The sequence below is a fragment of the Narcine bancroftii genome, unplaced genomic scaffold, assembly GCF_036971445.1.
Source record: "Narcine bancroftii isolate sNarBan1 unplaced genomic scaffold, sNarBan1.hap1 Scaffold_248, whole genome shotgun sequence".
NCBI classification, from domain to species: domain Eukaryota; kingdom Metazoa; phylum Chordata; class Chondrichthyes; order Torpediniformes; family Narcinidae; genus Narcine; species Narcine bancroftii.
This window is the reverse complement of record NW_027211983.1, coordinates 146,634-164,351: the sequence shown is the minus strand read 5'-3', so window position 1 is coordinate 164,351 and position 17,718 is coordinate 146,634. Positions and strand designations below refer to the sequence as shown.

The 17,718-nt window shown below is 52.6% G+C and overlaps 1 protein-coding gene across 4 annotated transcripts; it reads right to left on the bottom strand.

Moving 5' to 3' along the window:
• Nucleotides 1-4,243: 4,243 nt before the first annotated feature.
• Nucleotides 4,244-5,664, bottom strand: gjz1 (gap junction protein zeta 1). Of its 4 annotated transcripts, none has more exons than XM_069912855.1 (2): nt 5,632-5,664; nt 4,244-4,975 (listed from the first exon to the last, which is right to left on the bottom strand). In XM_069912855.1, exon 2 carries the CDS (start codon nt 4,973-4,975, stop codon nt 4,298-4,300), a length of 678 nt encoding a protein of 225 aa, XP_069768956.1. In that variant the 5' UTR covers nt 5,632-5,664; the 3' UTR covers nt 4,244-4,297. The 4 variants fall into 4 exon arrangements, with proteins under 4 accessions (XP_069768956.1, XP_069768954.1, XP_069768953.1 ...); XM_069912853.1 differs by lacking the exon at nt 5,632-5,664 and adding an exon at nt 5,569-5,630; XM_069912852.1 differs by lacking the exon at nt 5,632-5,664 and adding an exon at nt 5,405-5,499.
• Between the last annotated feature and the right edge of the window lie 12,054 nt (nt 5,665-17,718).

Below are 17,718 nucleotides of genomic sequence, written 5' to 3'. Positions count from 1 at the left end.
AAAAAGAAATGGGAACAACAATTCATGCAATCTGGACATGTGAGAGAGTAGAAAAATTTTGGGATGATCTCAATCAGATATTAAATAAAATAACAGAAAACAATATACCAAAGAATCCAGAGATCTTTCTCCTAAGTAACATAAAAAACAAAGAATTTGGAATTGATTTGGAGTATGCACAAAAAAGATTTGTTAAGATAGCCCTAGCCGTAGCAAAGAAATGTATTATGTCAACCTGGAAATTGGAAGATAATTTGAAAATACAACAATGGTATATAGAAATGAATAAATGTATTCCATTAGAAAAAATAACATATAGTTTAAGAAATAATATGAAAATATTCGAACAAGTATGGGAGCCTTACATTAAATACAATAGCGAAAACCTACCGGGGATAAACATTACCTAAGTTGATGGAAGGAGAAGGAAAGAAAAGAATGGACTCAGTAGAATTTCTGGTGTATTTTTGTTGAATGACAACATTGTCTGACTGAATTAATGCAACCTTGATTGTATACCTAAAATGGATGAGAGGGGGGGAGGGGGGTGGGGGGTGGCTTGGGAGGAGGGAGGGGGGGGGGAGAAAAAGTCACTGTAAATGTGTGAAAAAGAAAAAGTGTATATCATGGCTAATGTGATTTATGGTGTGAAAAAAAAATAAAAAATAAAAATATTGAAAACCTTCCCTCTGTCCACAACGCCTCCAATCTCAGTGTCATCTGCAAACTTGCTGATCCGATTCACCACATGATCATCCAGATCATTGATATCGATGACAAACAACGATGGTCCCAGCACTGATCCCTGAGGGACCCCACTGGTCACAGGCCTCCAGTCTGAGAAGCATCATCCACCACTGCTCTCCAGTCTCTCCCATCCAGTTGTTGGCGAATTAAGTTCACCATGAAAACTCAGCAAATGAACCTTCCTGACTAATCTCCCATTCGGGACCTTGTCAAAGGCCTTACTAACATCCATGTAGACAACATCCACCACCTTCCCTTCATCAATTTTCCTGGTAACCTCCTTGAAAAACTATCAGACTGGTTCAACACGATCAACCATGCACAATGCCACATCGACTATCCCCAATCAGTCCTTGGAATCCAAATAATTGTATATCCGGTCTCTAAGAACACCTTCCAATAATTTACCTATGACTGACATTAGTCTCACCGGCCTATCTAATGGAAAAACCACAGTCGGTCCAGGTCTGCAGCATGATGTCGGGTGCTATTGCGCTGAGCACTGAAGCATCTTAGGGCGGTGTGCTCACCCCGCTCCAGTTCCCGCCACTGACCTACGAGTGCATTGCCAGGTCCAGCTCCAACAGGGTCATCGAGTTTTCAGACAACACAACAGTCATTGGCCTCATCAGCAACGATGAGTAATCGCACAGTGGAGAAGAGTGGAAATATCATGAAATGGTGTGAGAGTCTCATCATGAAAGAAGGAGATGATGGTGGACTTCAGGAGGATCAGGAACAACCACCCTCCACTACACATCAACATTTCTGTAGTGGAGAGCACCAAGTTCCCTGGAGTTCACTGAACCAGTGACCTATCATGGACACTCAACATCTCCTCACTTGTCAGGAAGGTGCCACAGGACCGCCCCTTCCTGAGAAGACTGATGTGGGCAAGGCCACCAGTCACCATCATGTCGACCTTCTACAGGAACTCTATGGAGAGTGTCCTGGGTGCCTGCGTCACCGTGCAGTTACGGTTATTGCAGAGAAATGGACCGGAGGGTGATCCACAGAACCAGAAGGAGAGGCAGAGTGGATCACTGGGGTCTCCCTCCCCCAGCGATGTGATCTTCTGGTATCGTTTTTTCAAAAACCATCGAGGACCCTTCCACCCCACATATGGCATCTTCCAACTGCTCCTGTCAGGGAAGAGGTCCAGGAGGATCAGAACCAGCACCACCAGGCTGAGGAGCAGCTTCTCCCCCATGGGGCAGTGAGAATGGTGAACAACCAAAGGAACTGCTCACACTGACCACCCGAGACTCTCGTGTTCACAAAACGATATTTGGACAGATGAAATGCTTGTCCTGTGTACATGTTGTTTGTCTGTATGTGTGTTATCTCTGGTTGTGTATCTGTGTTTTCCCCGAGGAGCGTAGAACACTGTTCCGTTGGGTTGCACTGGTACAATCAGATGACAATAAACTGGACTTGACCTTTAGATCTTCTGATTGGTTTGGTACAAAGATGAACAGAGGGACCTTGGGGTCCAGATCCCTCCATCCTTCAAGGTCACCGCGCAGTTTGATAGGATTGTTAAGAAGGCCTCTGGGATTCATTAGTCACGGGATTGAGTTCAGGATTTGAGAGGTCACCTTTCAACTCTTTTAAAGGAATATATTTTAAGGAAAGATGTTATGGTGAAATTGTACAAGACATTGATGAGGCCACATTTGGAGCATTGTGCAGTTTTGTCACCGAACTACAGGAAAGATCTCAATAAGATAGAAAGCTTCAGAGAAGGTTTACTAGGATGTTGCCCGGACTTCAGGACTGAGTTACAGGGAAAAGTTAAACAGGTGAGGACTTTATTTCCTGGAGCATAGAAGGATGAGGGGAGATTTGATCAAGGGGTTTAAAATGATGAGGGGGACGGACAGAGTAAATATAGGTCGGCTTTTTCCACTGAGGGTGGGTGAGATCCAAACCAGAGGACATGGGTTTAAGGGTGAAAGGGGAGAGGTTTAGGGGGAACTTCCTCACACAGAGAGGGGTGGGGTGGTGTAGAACGAGCTGAAGAGATGAATGTGGGCTCAGTTTTAACATTGAAGAAGAATTTGGACAGGTCCATGGATGGGAGAGGTACGGAAGGATATGGTCTGGGGGCAGGTCAGTGGGATGAGGCAAAACATAGTTCAGCACAGACTAGAAGGGCTGAAGGGCCTGTTTCTCTGCTGTAATGTTCTACGGTTTTGTCTAAGGTTCATGATTGGCTGCCTCCATTTCCCAGCCAATCAGGTGGTATACTCCCAAGGAACACAGACAGAAGGCCACACTGAGCCCAGTGATTGGTTGGTTTGATCAGGCCTTTATTATTCAACCAATGGGGCACCATTCCACGTGAGACCAGCAGGGCTTCCGATTGGTTGTCAGGGTGGTCAACAATGTCAGAGCGGAGGTCAGATGCTAACGAAGGTGCTGATGTCAGTCCCAGATCGAGGCCCGGCATTGGCTGACCCCTCCCATGCTGTGATGCTACCGGCGACTTGAGGCTTCTGATTCGCTGCCCGCTTCCTTGAGACATGACAGCTAGCGGAGTTTGCTGATTGGCTGCCTCGCTTTGGCCAGTGATGATGGCTCTAGTGAATGTCACCGATAGGTCAGGTTGCCCTGCTTTTGATGATGGGGGAGAGGGAAGGGTTGGGCTAGGCTGTTGATTGGCTGTGACCTGACCCTCCCAGGGACAGGGTCCCATCAAGGCAGGGGATTAGCCACCCAGGATGTCTAAGGGGATTGGAGGGAGGGAGAGGAGGGAAGGAGAGGGAGGAGAGGGATGGAAGGAGGGAGAAAGAGGGAGGAGGGATAGGGAGAAGGAGGGAGGGAGGGAAAGGGAGGGAGGTGGAAGGGGAGAGGGGTGGGGAGAAAGAGGGAGGAGGGAAGGGGAGAAGGAGGGAGGGAGAGGGAGGGAGGTGGAAGAAGGGTGAGGGGGTGGGGAGAAAGAGGGAGGAGGGATGGGAAGAGGGAGAGAGGAAGGGAGAGGTGAGGCTGCAGGGTCTGAGAGGAATGGGGTGCAGCTGGCAGGAGAGGAGGGATGGATGGAGGGGAGGGTGAGGGGCCTGTGGGGTGAGGGGGGAGGGAAAAGAGGTGGGATGGAAGGGACAGTGGGGAAAGATGGTAAGGAGGAAGGAGACATGTGAAGACACATGGGGGGGTATCCCTCACCTTTTCCTTCCCTCTCCCACCTCTCCCTTCCCCTCCCCCTCCACCCTCCCTCTCCCTCACCCCTCCTCCCATCCTCCCCTCTCTACTCCCCTCCCCTCCATTCCCCTTCACCCTCCCTTCTTCCCTCCCTCCTCTCCTCTCCCTTCCCCTCCCCACCCTCTCCCCTTCCCCTCCCCCTCACCCCCTCCTCTCCTCTCTCCCTCCCCATTCTCTATCCACTCTCACCCCACTCCCTCTCCCACCACACACCCTCTTTCCATTCCCTATCCACTCTCCCCTCACCCCTACCCCCCCTTTCCCCTCCCCTCTCTCTCCCCTCCCCATTCCCTATCCACTCTCCCCTCCCACTTCTCCCCTCTTCTCCTTTCCCTTAGACCCTGTTTTCTCACCCAGACAGACAGGCCACTCCGACAAACACTAAAGCTGCCATCAGGTTGATGGAGGACACCAGGCCCAGGATAGCAAGGGACGTCACCTTCTGGGCCATATTCCGCACCAGGCAGTTGACGACAGGCAGGCTGGGGCACCTGGAAGCCAGGCAAATCCGAGGCCTGATCTGTGGTAGCTGCAGGCGGAACACCACCGTGAGGAAGGTCACCTCCACCACAGCCAGTGACAGGCCACAAGCCACAGCCAGCCAAGGCCTGCGGCGAGGGCCTGAGGCCTGAATGGTAGGCTGCACAGCCTCCTGGGAAACAATGTCACCAGGATGCCCGCGGACTAAGCCCAAGGCCTGGTTGTCAGGTGATGGGGCCTCCGGGGAGGCCGGAGAGAGGAAATAGAGGCAGGCCACAGGCAGCAGGGCTAGGAGGTAGCTGAAATCCCAGGCCGCATCCATTGGGAAGGCAAAGTGGGCCTCGAAGCAGGCAGCTGAGCAGTACGGCGAGAGGGTGGCGTTGCACACGAAGTCACTTTCATCCTGCGACCAGGGTCGGCCAGCCATCAGGAGGCCCACAAAGCGCAGGCCCAGCAGGCCGTACCAGAGGCCCATCCCTTTGTGGCTGGAGAGGGTGGAGAGAAGCACGGAGGCCAGACGCACTAGACCGGCGAGAGAAGCAGCCATCTGCAAGGGAAGATGGTCAGGGAGAGAAGGGAGATCGTCAGGATGCATCTGGGGCCTAATAGGAGAAGGAGGAAGGAGAAAGGGGAGAGAGATGGGGAGGCAGAAAGGAGAGGGGATAGAAAGAGAGGGTAGAGAGAGGGTAGAGAGAGGGTAGAGAGAGGGTAGAGAGAGAGAGGTGGGTAGAAAGAGAGAGGGAAAGGGGAGGGGTAGAGAGAGGGGATAGAGAGGAGAGAGGGGAGGGAGAGGAGATGGAGGGGAGAGAGAGAGAGGAGAGAGGTGGAGAGGGGGAGAGAGAAGAGGGAGAGATGGGGAGAGAGGGGAAGAGGCGGGAGAGAGGGGGAGAGGTAGAGAGGGGAGAGAGAGGGGGGAGAGAGGGGGAGGGGGGAGAGAGGGGGAGAGATCGTTCCACAACCCACACTAATTTCTCACCATCTTGCCACTTCTCTGTCTGACACAGACCGAATCTACCAACTTCCTCCTGCTGCCGGGTCCCAGCAGCAATTCTCTCCCTCCCTCCCCCTGGAATCTCCGCAACGCCTCCCTCCAATCTGTGCCATTCCCCACCCCTCTCTGTCTCCCATCCCTCTCCATACCTCAGCCTGGAAATACTCCCTGCCAGGCTCTCCGTCACCCAGCCCCACTTCCCCCAGCTCTACCTTTATCGCACTCCCTCCCCATCCGCTCTCAGACCTCGGTGCTTCCTGCTCCTGTTCCCCTCTTCCTCCTCTTGGCATCTCTCCCTCTCCCTCTCCCCCCTCCCTCACTCCATCGCTCCCCTCTCCCCCTCCCTCTCTCCCCCTCCCTCTCCCCCTTCCTCTCCCCCTCCCTCTCTCCCCTTCACTTGCTCCCTCTCTCTCCTCCGTCTCCTTTCCTTCTCTCCCCTTCCCTCTCTCCCTCTCTCCCGCCCCTCTCCCACCTCTCTCTAACCTCCCTCTCTCTGCCATCTCCCTCCCCTCTTTCCCCCTCCCCTCTCTATCCTTCCCACTCCCTTTCCCTAGATCCCTCCCTCTCTCCATCCTTCTCTCCCTCCTCTCTCTCCCCTTCCCTCTCCCCCCCTCACTCTTCCTTCCCTTTCTCTCATCTCCTTCACCTTTTCTCTCCTCTCTCTATCTCCCTCTCTCCTGTGCAGCTGCTCTTCATCGACTACAGCTCGGCCTTCAACACCATTATTCCCTCAGTGCTAGTCAACAGGCTCCAAACTCTGGGCCTCTCTACTCCTTCCTGCAACTGGGTTTCCTCATTGGACGACCACAGTCAGTATGATTGAAAAACAGCGTCTCCTCCTCACGGATCATTGTCACAGATGCACCCCAAGGATGTGCGCTTAGCCCACTGCTCTACTCACTCTACACCCATAACTGTGTGGCCAGGCACAATTCCAATGCCGTCTACAAATTTGCCGATGACACCACAGTTTTCGGCAGAATCACAAATGGCAATGAGATAGCGTCCAGGAGGGAGAAGGATCAGCTCATTGAATGGGGTCACGACAACCACCTTGTGCTCAACGTCAGCAAAACTGAGGAGATGATTGTGGACTTCAGGAGGGAGTCAGGGGAACATCGAGGGCTCAGTAGTGGAGAGGGTCAAGAACGTCAAATCCCTGGGGGTCAACATCTCTGAGGATCTGTCCTGGAGCCTCCACGTTGATGTAACCATGAAGAAGCCTCGCAAGCAGCTGTACTTTGTGAGGTGTCTGAGGAGATTCGGCCTGTCACCGAAGACTCTCGTAACCTCTACATGTTGACCGTGGAGACCATTCTGGCCGGGTTGCATCACTGCCTGGTCTGGAGGCGCCAACTCTCGGGACAAGAATAAACTCCAGGGAGTTGTGAACTCACCTGCGACATCACGGGCACCAGACTTCACTCCATCAAGGACGCTAACATGAGGCGGGGTCTTAAAAAAGCAGCCTCTCTCCTCAAAGACCCCACCACCACTGTGGTGATACATCCACAGCACTGGGCTGTGTACCCAACAGCCAACTGCAGGGGGCGACCACTGTACCTGCAGGAAGACCACCTGGGAGGCCGGCCCCACCTAGCCAGCTGTCAATCACTGACCTGTATGTAGACTTGAGCCGGCCCCTCCCAGGCCAGTCACACCTGGAGCCATCGAGACTACTGCTGGTGTACAACAGAGTTGAAGTGGATTAAAACCTGTAGTACAGTCTTTGCATCTGCTGGCTGCACCACAACGCACCACAATTTAATCCACTTAAAATGTAAAGACCACGGAGAAGTTCCTCACCATCGAGAGTCTGGAGTCAACCCCCAACACCTGGATGCCCAGGTGCACTTCGAGCACCAGAAGAGACTCACGGTACTTTGCACCAAACTGGGCCCCCAAACTTTCCAGGCCATCAGAGCCTGCTCGGTCTTCGAACCAGCGATGGCCATGCTGGAGGGCATGTACGAATGTGCTTTACACCCGGTACCTGCTCAGCATCAGGGTGCTGACGGCAAACGTCTCTCTGGGGGCCCTGCAGGGGCTAGCTTGCCCGTGCACACTTGAAGCTGGGGTGACTGAAGGGGAGGGGGAGCGACTCGTCCGAGATGCCTGCGTGCGAAGACTGTGGTCAAGGGTGACTCGACAGAGGCTGTTGGAGGAGAATAATACTTCCCTTACCAGGATTGTGGAGGTGGTCTGCTCTATAGAAGCTGAAGCTCACCATGTAGAGGCCTTCGATGCTCGCCTCCCCCATCCTCCGGCCTGGTTGACAGCAGTCGCCGAGGGGCTCCACGTGGAAGAGACAATTGCCGCCGCAGTCTGCCAATGTAAGTACTGTGGATCCCGGTGTGGGTCGGGACAGGCGCTCCTGAAAGAGCTGCCCTGCTAGGAATTCATATTGCTCCCAGTGTGGCAAGAAAGGCCATTTTGCTAAAGTGTGCCTCTCCAAACCCACTGGGAGCGCTGCGGTCCTCCTCAATCAGCCGGGAGGCCCGTCCAGACACCGGCAAGTGCGAATGCAGGATCGCGCCATTACTCCACCCGCACTGTGGACGTCACTTCCGGCCCGGCCATCCACCCACGTCGCCACAGCGTGCTCACCACGGGCACTGCCATTTTTCATCGTCCAACTTCTGCCTGAACCAAAGATGTCACGTCTTCCCACACTGATGACATCACCACCGGCCTCAATTCCGGGTGGGTCGTCCGACCGCACCAACACCACATTTATCCACCGGGCGCCGCCATCATAGGCCAGCCAGCCCCTGACCGCCTCAACTTGTTCACCTCGCCAATGGGTACAAAACTGTCTTCCTGCCCCACCCCACACTCCCGAAGGGCACCCACTGGCCACTATTTGCCACAACTTTTGGAGAGCAGCGACCTGGACCATGAGGTGGTCCTAGCATCCACCTCACAAACGGAAGCCATTCCCCATGGACTCAGGTGCTCGATAATGGACATCGCTGTCAACGGGAAGGTAACAAAATGCCTGTTTGATAGCGGCAGGATTGAGAGCTTTGTGCATCCGAATGTGGCCCGGACACTGAAATTAAAGGTATACCCAATGAACCTCTCTATTGCCTTCGTGGCCCAGGACCACTCCATCACAGCCCTTGGGTGCTGCTCAGTGGACTTGACAGTGGGAGGGGGGGGATCATATCAAGGGTTTAGACTCCTGGTCATGCCCCATCTCTGTGTCCTGTTATCAGTATCACCTCCACAGCCTCACTCTCGCCTTCAGTGACCCACCCCCCCCACTCACTATCCACAGCACGAAGTCCAGCAACCGCCCCCAGTCCACCTCCGGTCTCTGCACACTACGGGCCCCCCCTCCATCCCTCTTCAACTACCTAACACCAGACTGTAAGCCGATAGCGGCCAAGAGTAGATGCTACTGTGAACCCAACATGACCTTTATCAAGGCAGAGGTGAGATGGCTTCTGGTGGAAGGAGTTATAGAGCCCAGCACCTGCCCCTGGAGAGCTCACATCCTGGTGGTCAAAGGGAATAGCAAACCAAGGATGGTCATCAACTATAGTCAGACCATCAATTGGTACACCCAGCTGGTCGCCTACCCCCTATCTCGCATCACCGACATGGTCAATGAGATAGCCCAGTACTGGTTCTTCTCCATGATTGATCTGGTTGGCCTATCACCAGCTCCCTATCCACACCCGGGATAAGCCCTATACCGCCTTCGAGACAGACAGGCGCCTCTACCGGTTCTGCCGAGTCCCATTTGGGGTCACTAACAGGGTCTCTGTTTTCCAGCAGGAGATGGACCGCATGGTAGACTGGAACAGAGCAACCTTCCTGTACTTGGACAATGTCACTATCTGCGGCTACGACCAGCAGGACCACGATGACAACCTGGAGAGATTTCTCCGGACGGCTGAGGAGCTGAACCTCATGTACAACAAAGAGAAGGGCGTGTTCAGCACCACCCCTTGCCATCCTGGAGTACATCGTGGAACATGGTGTCAACGGTCCTGACCCCGAATGCACGCACACAGTAATGGAGCTGCCCCTCCCCCCCACGCTCAAGGCCCTCCACAGGTGCCTTGGGCTCTTCTCATTCTACTCCCAGTGGGTCCCCTTTTTCTCGAACAAAGTCTGCTCACTGGCCCAAGCCACCACCTTTCCTCTCTTCCCTAAGGCACAAATAGCTTTTGCCCACATTAGGCAGGACATCACCAATGCCACAATACATGCCATGGACGAGGACACCCCATTCCAGATGGAATGCAATGTCTCTGATGTTGCCCTCACGGCCACCCTCAACCAACATATAACATAACATAACATAACAATTACAGCACGGAAACAGGCCATTAGGCCCTCTAGTCCGCACCGAACCAAACACCCCTTTCTAGTCCCACCTCCCTGCACAATGCCCATGACCCTCCATCTTCTTCTCATCCATATACCTGTCCAACCTTTTCTTAAATAATACAATTGACTCCGCCGCCACTATTTCTCCCGGAAGATCATTCCACACGGCTACCACTCTCTAAGTAAAGAAGTTCCCCCTCATGTTACCTCTAAACCTCTGCCCCTTAATTCTTAACTCATGTCCTCTTGTTTTAATCTTTCCTCCTCTTAACGGAAATAGTCTATCCACATCCACTCTGTCTATCCCTTTCATAATCTTAAATACTTCTATCAAATCCCCTCTCAACCTTCTACGCTCCAAAGAATAAAGACCTAATCTGTCCAATCTCTCCCTATACTCTAGATGCTTAAACCCAGGTAACATTCTGGTAAACCTTCTCTGCACTCTCTCCACTCTGTTTATATCCTTCCTATAATTAGGCGACCAGAACTGCACACAGAACTCCAAATTAGGCCGCACCAACGTCTTATACAATCTCAACATCACCTCCCAACTCCTATATTCCATGCAATGATTGATAAAGGCCAGCATACTAAAAGCCTTCTTCACCACCCTATTCACATGAGTTTCTATCTTCAGGGAACGATGTACCGTTACTCCTAAATCTTTCTGCTCTTCTGTATTCCTCAATGCTCTCCCATTTACCATGTATGTCCTATTCTGATTCTTCTTACCAAAATGAAGCACCTCACACTTATCAGCATTAAATTCCATCTGCCATTTTTCAGCCCACTTTTCTAAGCAGCCCAAATCCCTCTGCAATCCTTGAAAACCTTCTTCATTATCCACTATTCCACCTATCTTAGTATCGTCTGCATATTTACTAATCCAATTCACCACCCCATCATCTAGATCATTAATGTATATAACGAACAACAATGGCCCAATACAGATCCTTGAGGCACACCACTGGTCACCGGCCTCCAACCTGACAGACAATTATCCACTACCACTCTCTGGCCTCTCCCTTTCAGCCAATGTTCAATCCATTTGACTATCTTAAAATTTATACCTAAAGACTGCACCTTCCTAACTAACCTTCCATGTGGTACCTTATCGAAGGCCTTACTGAAGTCCATATAGACAACATCCACTGCGCTACCCTCATCCACATTCCTAGTCACCTCTTCAAAAAATTCAATCAGATTGGTCAAACATGACCTTCCTCCCACAAATCCATGTTGAGTGCTCCTGATCAGACCCTGTCTATCCAGATGTTTATAAGTACTATCTCTAAGAATTTTCTCCATTAATTTACCTACCACAGACGTCAAACTTACAGGCCGATAGTTGCCAGGCTTCCTCCTTGAACCCTTTTTAAATAACGGAACCACATGCGCAATGCGCCAATCCTCCGGCACTATCCCCATATCTAATGACATTTGGAAAACCAAGGGGGGGGGCGACTTGTGGCCTTTTTCTCCAGGACCCTCCATGGTTCCGAGCTCAGACATTCCACCATTGAAAAGGAAGTCCAGGCGATCGTGGAAGCGGTCTCACTGACACCACTATTTGGCAGGCAGGAGGTTCACCGTCCTCACCAACCAACACACAGTGGCTTTCTTGTTCAGTACCACCCATAAGGACAAGCTCAAGAACAATAAGATCTAGCACCGGAGAGTCGAGCTGGCCACGTTCAGCTATGACAACCAGTACAGACCGAGGAAGTTCAACAGCTCCTTGATGCCCTGTCCTGGATCTTGCTGCGGTGCAGTCAGATCAACTGCAGGCATTGCACGACGCCCTTTGTCACCTGGGCGTCACGCACCTGTACCATTTCATCAAGACCTGGAACCTCCCCTTCTCTGTCCAAGAAGTCTGGACCATGACTGAGTCCTGCAGGGTCTGTGTGGAGTGCAAACTGTGCTTCTTCTGCCCGCCGCAGGTCCATGTCGTCAAGGCCACTCGGCCCTTTGAATGGCTTAGCATCGACTTCAAGGGCCCCCTGCCTTCCACGAACAAGAACGTCTACTTCCTTGCAGTTGTAGATGAATACTCCCACTTTCCTTTCGCCATCCCTTGCCCTGACACCTCCACAGCCGCCGTTACCAAAGCTCTGATGCAGATCTTCACCATGTTTGGATACCCGGAGTTCATCTACAGTGACTGGGAGTCCGGCTTCATGAGTGAGGAGCTGTGCCAGCACCTGCAGCGCAAGGCATCACAATTAGTTGCATGACTAGCTACAACCCGAAGGGCAATGGGCAGGTGGAGTGCGAAAACGGGTATATCTGGAAGGCAGTCCTCCTGGCCCTAAGATCCAAAGGCTAGACTACTGGTGAGAGGCCCTCCCTGAGGTGCTCCATGCCATACGGTCGTTCTTGTGCACGACTACCAATCAGACCCCTCACGAGTGCCTTTTCTCATTCCCCAGGAAATCAGCTTGGCTCACATCTCCGGGACTGCTGCTCCTCTACAAACACATGCAGGCCCACAAGGCCAACCCACTGGTCGAGCAGGTGCTCCTTCTCTATGCCAACCAGAACTACGCCTACATCAGGTATCCCAGTAGCCATGAGGACACCGTTTCGACCAGGAGTCTGGCACCAGCAGGGGCCCAACCTTCCCATCCCGGGCACCCCTGGACAAGCCAGGATTCCCCAGGAGCCGGCTCCCTCCCTCAGACTCTCCAGAGGGCCCCACTCCTTGCGGACCTGCCCTTCATCTCCACCCTCTCACGGCCAGACATCATCCTGCCCGTACCACTGGCCACCCGGACCCAGCCGACCCTCAGGCAGCCCCATCCCTGCTGATCATTGACCAGGAGCCGGCCATGCGACGGTCCCAGAGGCACAGATGACTACTGGACTGCTTGAAATTGTAAATACTACCCGCCGCCGAGTCACCCCCACCCCCTTCACCCGGAGGACTCATTTTAAGAAGGGGATGAATGTGGTGATACAACCACTACACTGGGCCGCACTCCCACCAGCCGACTTCAGGGGGTGACCTCTGTACCTGCAGGAAGACCATCTGGAAGGCCGGCCCCACCAGTCCAGCTGTCATCACCGACCTGTATATGGACTCAAGCCAGCCCCTCCTGGGCCAGTCACACCTGGAGCCATCAAGACTACTATTGGTGTACTACAAAGTTGAAGTGGATTAAAGCCTGTAGTACAGTCTTTGCTGTGTTTTGCGTCAGCTGGCTGCACCACAGCACACCACAACCATCCAGGCCAGGCCCTCTTCACTCCATTACCATCAGGGAAAAGGTCCAGGAGCCTGAAGACAAGTTACTCAGCGGCACAAGGATAGCTTCTTCCCCTCCGCCACCAGATTCCTGGATGAACCACAGACACTGCCCGACTTTGACTTTTCGTGCACTGTTTTTATTTATGGTTGTAAGTTGGTTTATATGAACATTCTCCCTCCCTCCTCCCCTCTCTCTCTCCCCCTCTCCCTTTCCCCCCCACCCACCTCCCACTCTCACACCTCCCCTCCTCCCCTCTCTTTCCCTCATCCCTTCTCCCCACACACCTCCCACTCTCACACCTTCCCTCCTCCCCTCTCTTTCCCTCATCCCTTCTCCCCACTCTCTCCCCTTCCCTCCCTCTAACCCTTTCCCCCACCTCTCCCCCTCACATCCATCTTACCCTCTCCCTCATTCCCTATTCCCTTCTCTCCCCATTTCCCTCTCAGGCTCTCCCTTTTCCCACACCACTCTCTCCCTCATCCTCCATCTCCCCTCTCCTCTTCCCCCTCTCCATCTGTCTCCACTCTTGCATTCTCCCCTCTTCCTTCTCTTACCCTTTTCTCCCCCGCAGCCTTTCTCCCCCACTCCCCTCCTTCTGACAGTCTGAGCCTTGCAGCAGCAAGACCTTCGACCCTCCATGTGTATACTGACCCGTCAGACATTCTAGGGCTGATCTCTCTTGCATCTTTCTCCCTCCATCTCTCCCCCCTCTCTCTCTCCCCCCATCCTTCCCTCCCTCTCCCCCTCTTTCCTCATCTCCCCCTCCCTCCCCATAGAACATAGAACACTACAGCACAGGACAGGCCCTTCAGCCCTTGATGTTGTGTTGACCCATGTATTCCTTAAAAAAAGTACTAAACCCTCCCTACCCCGTAACCCTCTATTTTTATTCCATCTGTGAGAATGTCTATGAGTCTCTCAAATGCCCCCAATGTTCCAGCCTCCACCACCATCTACGACAAGGTATTCCCGGCCTCCACAACTCTGTGTAAAAACTTCCCCCTGACGTCTCCTCTAAACTTCCCTCGCTCCACTTTGTACACACGTCCTCTGGTGTTTGCTGATCCCTCCCTGGGAAACAGACGCTGACCATCCACCCTATCGATGCCTCTCAGAATCTATCCTCTCATCCTTCTACACTCCAGAGAAAAGTCCCAGCTCTGTGAACCTTGCCTCATAAAGACTTGTTTCCCGATCCAGGCAACGTCCTGGTGAATCTCCTCTGCCCCCTCTCCGTAGCTTCCACATCCTTCCTGTAATGAGGTGACCAGAACTGAACTCAATTCTCCAAGTGGGGGCTCACCAGAGATTTGTAGAGGTGTAACTTGACCTCTTGACTCCTGAACTCAATCCCCCCACTAATGAATCCCAGCATCCCACAGACCTTCTTAATCATCCTAGTAACCTGTGCGGCAGCCTTGAGGGATGTAGGGATCTGGGCCCCAAGGACCATGAATCCTGGTTTGTCTAAAATCCATCATCTCACCTTTATCCAGATTGAATCCATCTGCCACTTTCCTGCCCAACTCTGCCTCCTGTCGATATCCTCTTGTACCCTTCAACAACTTTCAGCTCCATCCACAACTCTTCCAACCTTCATGTCATCCACAAACTCACTGATCCATCCATCTGCCTCTTCACCCAGGTCATTTATAAAAATCACAGAGCAGGGGATCCCAGATCAAATCCCTGTGGCCCCTCCACTAGTCACCGACCTCCAAGTAGCAAACTTTCCTTCTACCACTACTCTCTGCTTTCTTCCTACGAGCCAATATTTTATCCACATGGACAAGGTTCCCCCGATCTTGTGACTCGTGACTTTCTGGATGAGTCTCTCGTGGGGACCTTGTTAAATGCCTCACGAAAATCCATGTAGACCCCTTCTACCACCCGACCTTCATCAATTTCTGTTACCTCCTCGAAAAACTCAATTAGTCTCGTGAGACATGAACTTACCCTCACACAGCCACGCTCTCTATCCTGAGTAGACTGGACATCTCCAAATGCTTGTAGATCCTATCCTTAAGAATCCTCTCCATTCGTTTGCTCACCACTGAACGTAAGACTCACCCGGGTCTATAATTCCCAGGATTCTCCCCATTACCTTTTTTAAACAAGGAGACTACATTTTACATTCTCCTATCCTCTGGCACCTCCCCTGTGGCCAAAGAGGACTCAAAGATCATCACTACTGCCCCAGCGATCTCTCCCCTCCCTTCCCACAGCAGCCTGGGGTATATCATGTCCAGCCCCGGGGACCTATTGATCTTGATGTTTGTAAGAAGATCCAACCCTTCCTCTCCAGCGCACAGGCCTGTTCAATTCCAACCTCAACCTGATCCAGGTCCTTTTGTGAATACTGACACAATGTATTAATTTAGCACCTCCCCAACCTCCTCCGCATCCAGGCACATGTTGCCTCCTTTATCCTTTAACGGCCCCACCTCATTCTCGTCGTCCCCCTGATCTTCACATAGGCATAGAACACCTTGGGCTTCTCCTTAATCCGACAGGCCAAGGCCTTCTCAGGCCCCCTTCGAGCTCTCCTCAGTCCTTTCTTAAGCTCCTTCCTGGCTCCCATGTACTTCTCGATCCCTTCCTGTTTCCTGCTTCCTGAATCTAACATATGTTTCCTTCTTCTTCTTCTTTACTTGTTTCCTCACCTGCTTTGTCAGCCACAGTTCCTTTTCCCATCATCTTTTCCCTTGTCCCAGTGGGACAGACCTATCCTGAACCAAGCATGTGATCCATAAACCTCCTCATGAGTTCAGAGCTTGAACACCCTTGAACATCTGTTTCCAATTTACTCTCGCGAGTTCCTGCCTCAATCCTTCGTAATTTGCCCTTCCCCAGTCCAGCACTTTCCCAGTTTGACTGTTTAAATCCTTTTCCGTAGCTATGTTGAAGCTCAGGGAGTTGTGGTCACTCCCTCTCTCCCACTTCCCTTCCCCTCCCATCTCTCTCTCTCTCTCTCTCTCTCTCTCTCTCTCTCTCTCTCTCTCTCTTTCTCTCTCCGCCCTGTCCCCTCTGTCTCCCACCTCCCCATCTCCTCTCCCACCCGCTGCCTCCCTCCTTTCCCTTGTCCCTCCAGCCCACCCCCACTTCTCCTCTCCTAGACTGTTTCGACCCTCCTCATGTACACTGACCTGTCGGACATTCAGAGGCTGGTCTCTCTTGTCTGTGCCTCTCACCCCCGTACCATCCTTCATTCTCCCATATATCCCTCAGGGTCGCCGCACAGGTTGATAGGATCATTAAGAAGGCCTGTGGGACGCTGGGATTCATTAGTCAGGGGATTGGGTTCAGGAGTCGAGAGGTCACGTACCAACTCTACAAATCTCTGGTGAGCCCACACTTGGAGAACTGTGTTCAGTCTGGTCACATTACAGGAGGATGTGGAAGCCACGAGAGGGGGCAGAGGAGATTCACCGGGATGTTGCCTGGATCTGGAAACAAGTCTTTATGAGGCAAGGTTCACAGAGGTGGGACTTTTCTCTTTGGAGCGTAGAAGGATGAGAGGAGACTTGATAGATGTCAACAGGATTCTGAGAGGCATCGATGGGGTGGACAGTCAGTGCCTGTTTCCCAGGGTGGAATCATCAAACACTGGAGGACGTGTGTACAAAGTGGAGGGAGGGAAGTTTAGGGGAGATGTCAGGGGTAGATTTTTTACACAGAGAGCTGTGGTGGCCAGGAATGCCTTTTTGGGGATGGTGGTGGAGGCTGGAACATTGGGGATATTTAAGAGACTCTTAGAAAGTGACACACCATTGATAATCGCAAAAGTTTGAAGTGGTGGCTGGAGTCTGCAGTGTCCTGGTGGTGGAGGCTTGAACATTTGGGGCATTTAGGAGACTCTTAGACAGGCACATGGATGGAAATAGAGGATTATAGGGTAGGGAGGGTTTAGTAGAATGAATATATGGGTCAGCACAAGATCGAGGGCCAAAGGGCCTGTATTGTGCTGAGGTGTTCTATGCTAGAATCAAGTCACCTTCAACTGCTGCCAGGATCTCGTTCCAGTCAAAACACTTCCCACCCCCATACCCCGAGTTCCTCTCCCCTCCTCTCTTTTCCCCCACCCTCTCCCCCTGTTCCCCCACACCTCTCTCCACCCCTCCATCCTCTGCCCTGCTCCCACGCACCTCTCTCCTCCCTCTGTCACCCCTCTCCTCCCTCCCCCTCAAACCAGTCACCCCTTTCCCAACCCCTAAGGGGGGGTGGTGTGGGAGAGGGCAACTCTCTAGCTTTTCCACGCACCTTTTGTGGTTTTAGGAATGCCTGGAAGGTCTCCCTCTCACCCGTTCTCTTCTCCCTCTTCTCCTCAATTCACCTGTGATCCCAGCTCAGAGGAGGCCCTTGGTCCCAGCTCAGAGAAAGGGAAGGAAGAGTGGTCCCAGCATGGAGGAAGAAGGCCTGCAGCCTCAGCTTGGAGGGGATCCTTGGTCTTAGCTCAGAGGAAGGGGACCCATGGTCTCAGCTCAGAGGAGGTCCCTGGTCCCAGCTCAGAGGAGATCCTTAGTCCCAGCTCAGAGGAAGGGGTCTGTTTTCCCATTTTGAAGGAGATGAGCCGTGGTTCCAGCTTGGAGAAGGGGACACTCTGTTCCATTTCGGAGGAGATCCTTGGTCCCCGATCGGAAGAAGGCAGCTCGCAGACCCAGGTCAAAAAAAGGGAGGCTGTGGTCCGAGCATGAAGGAAATGAG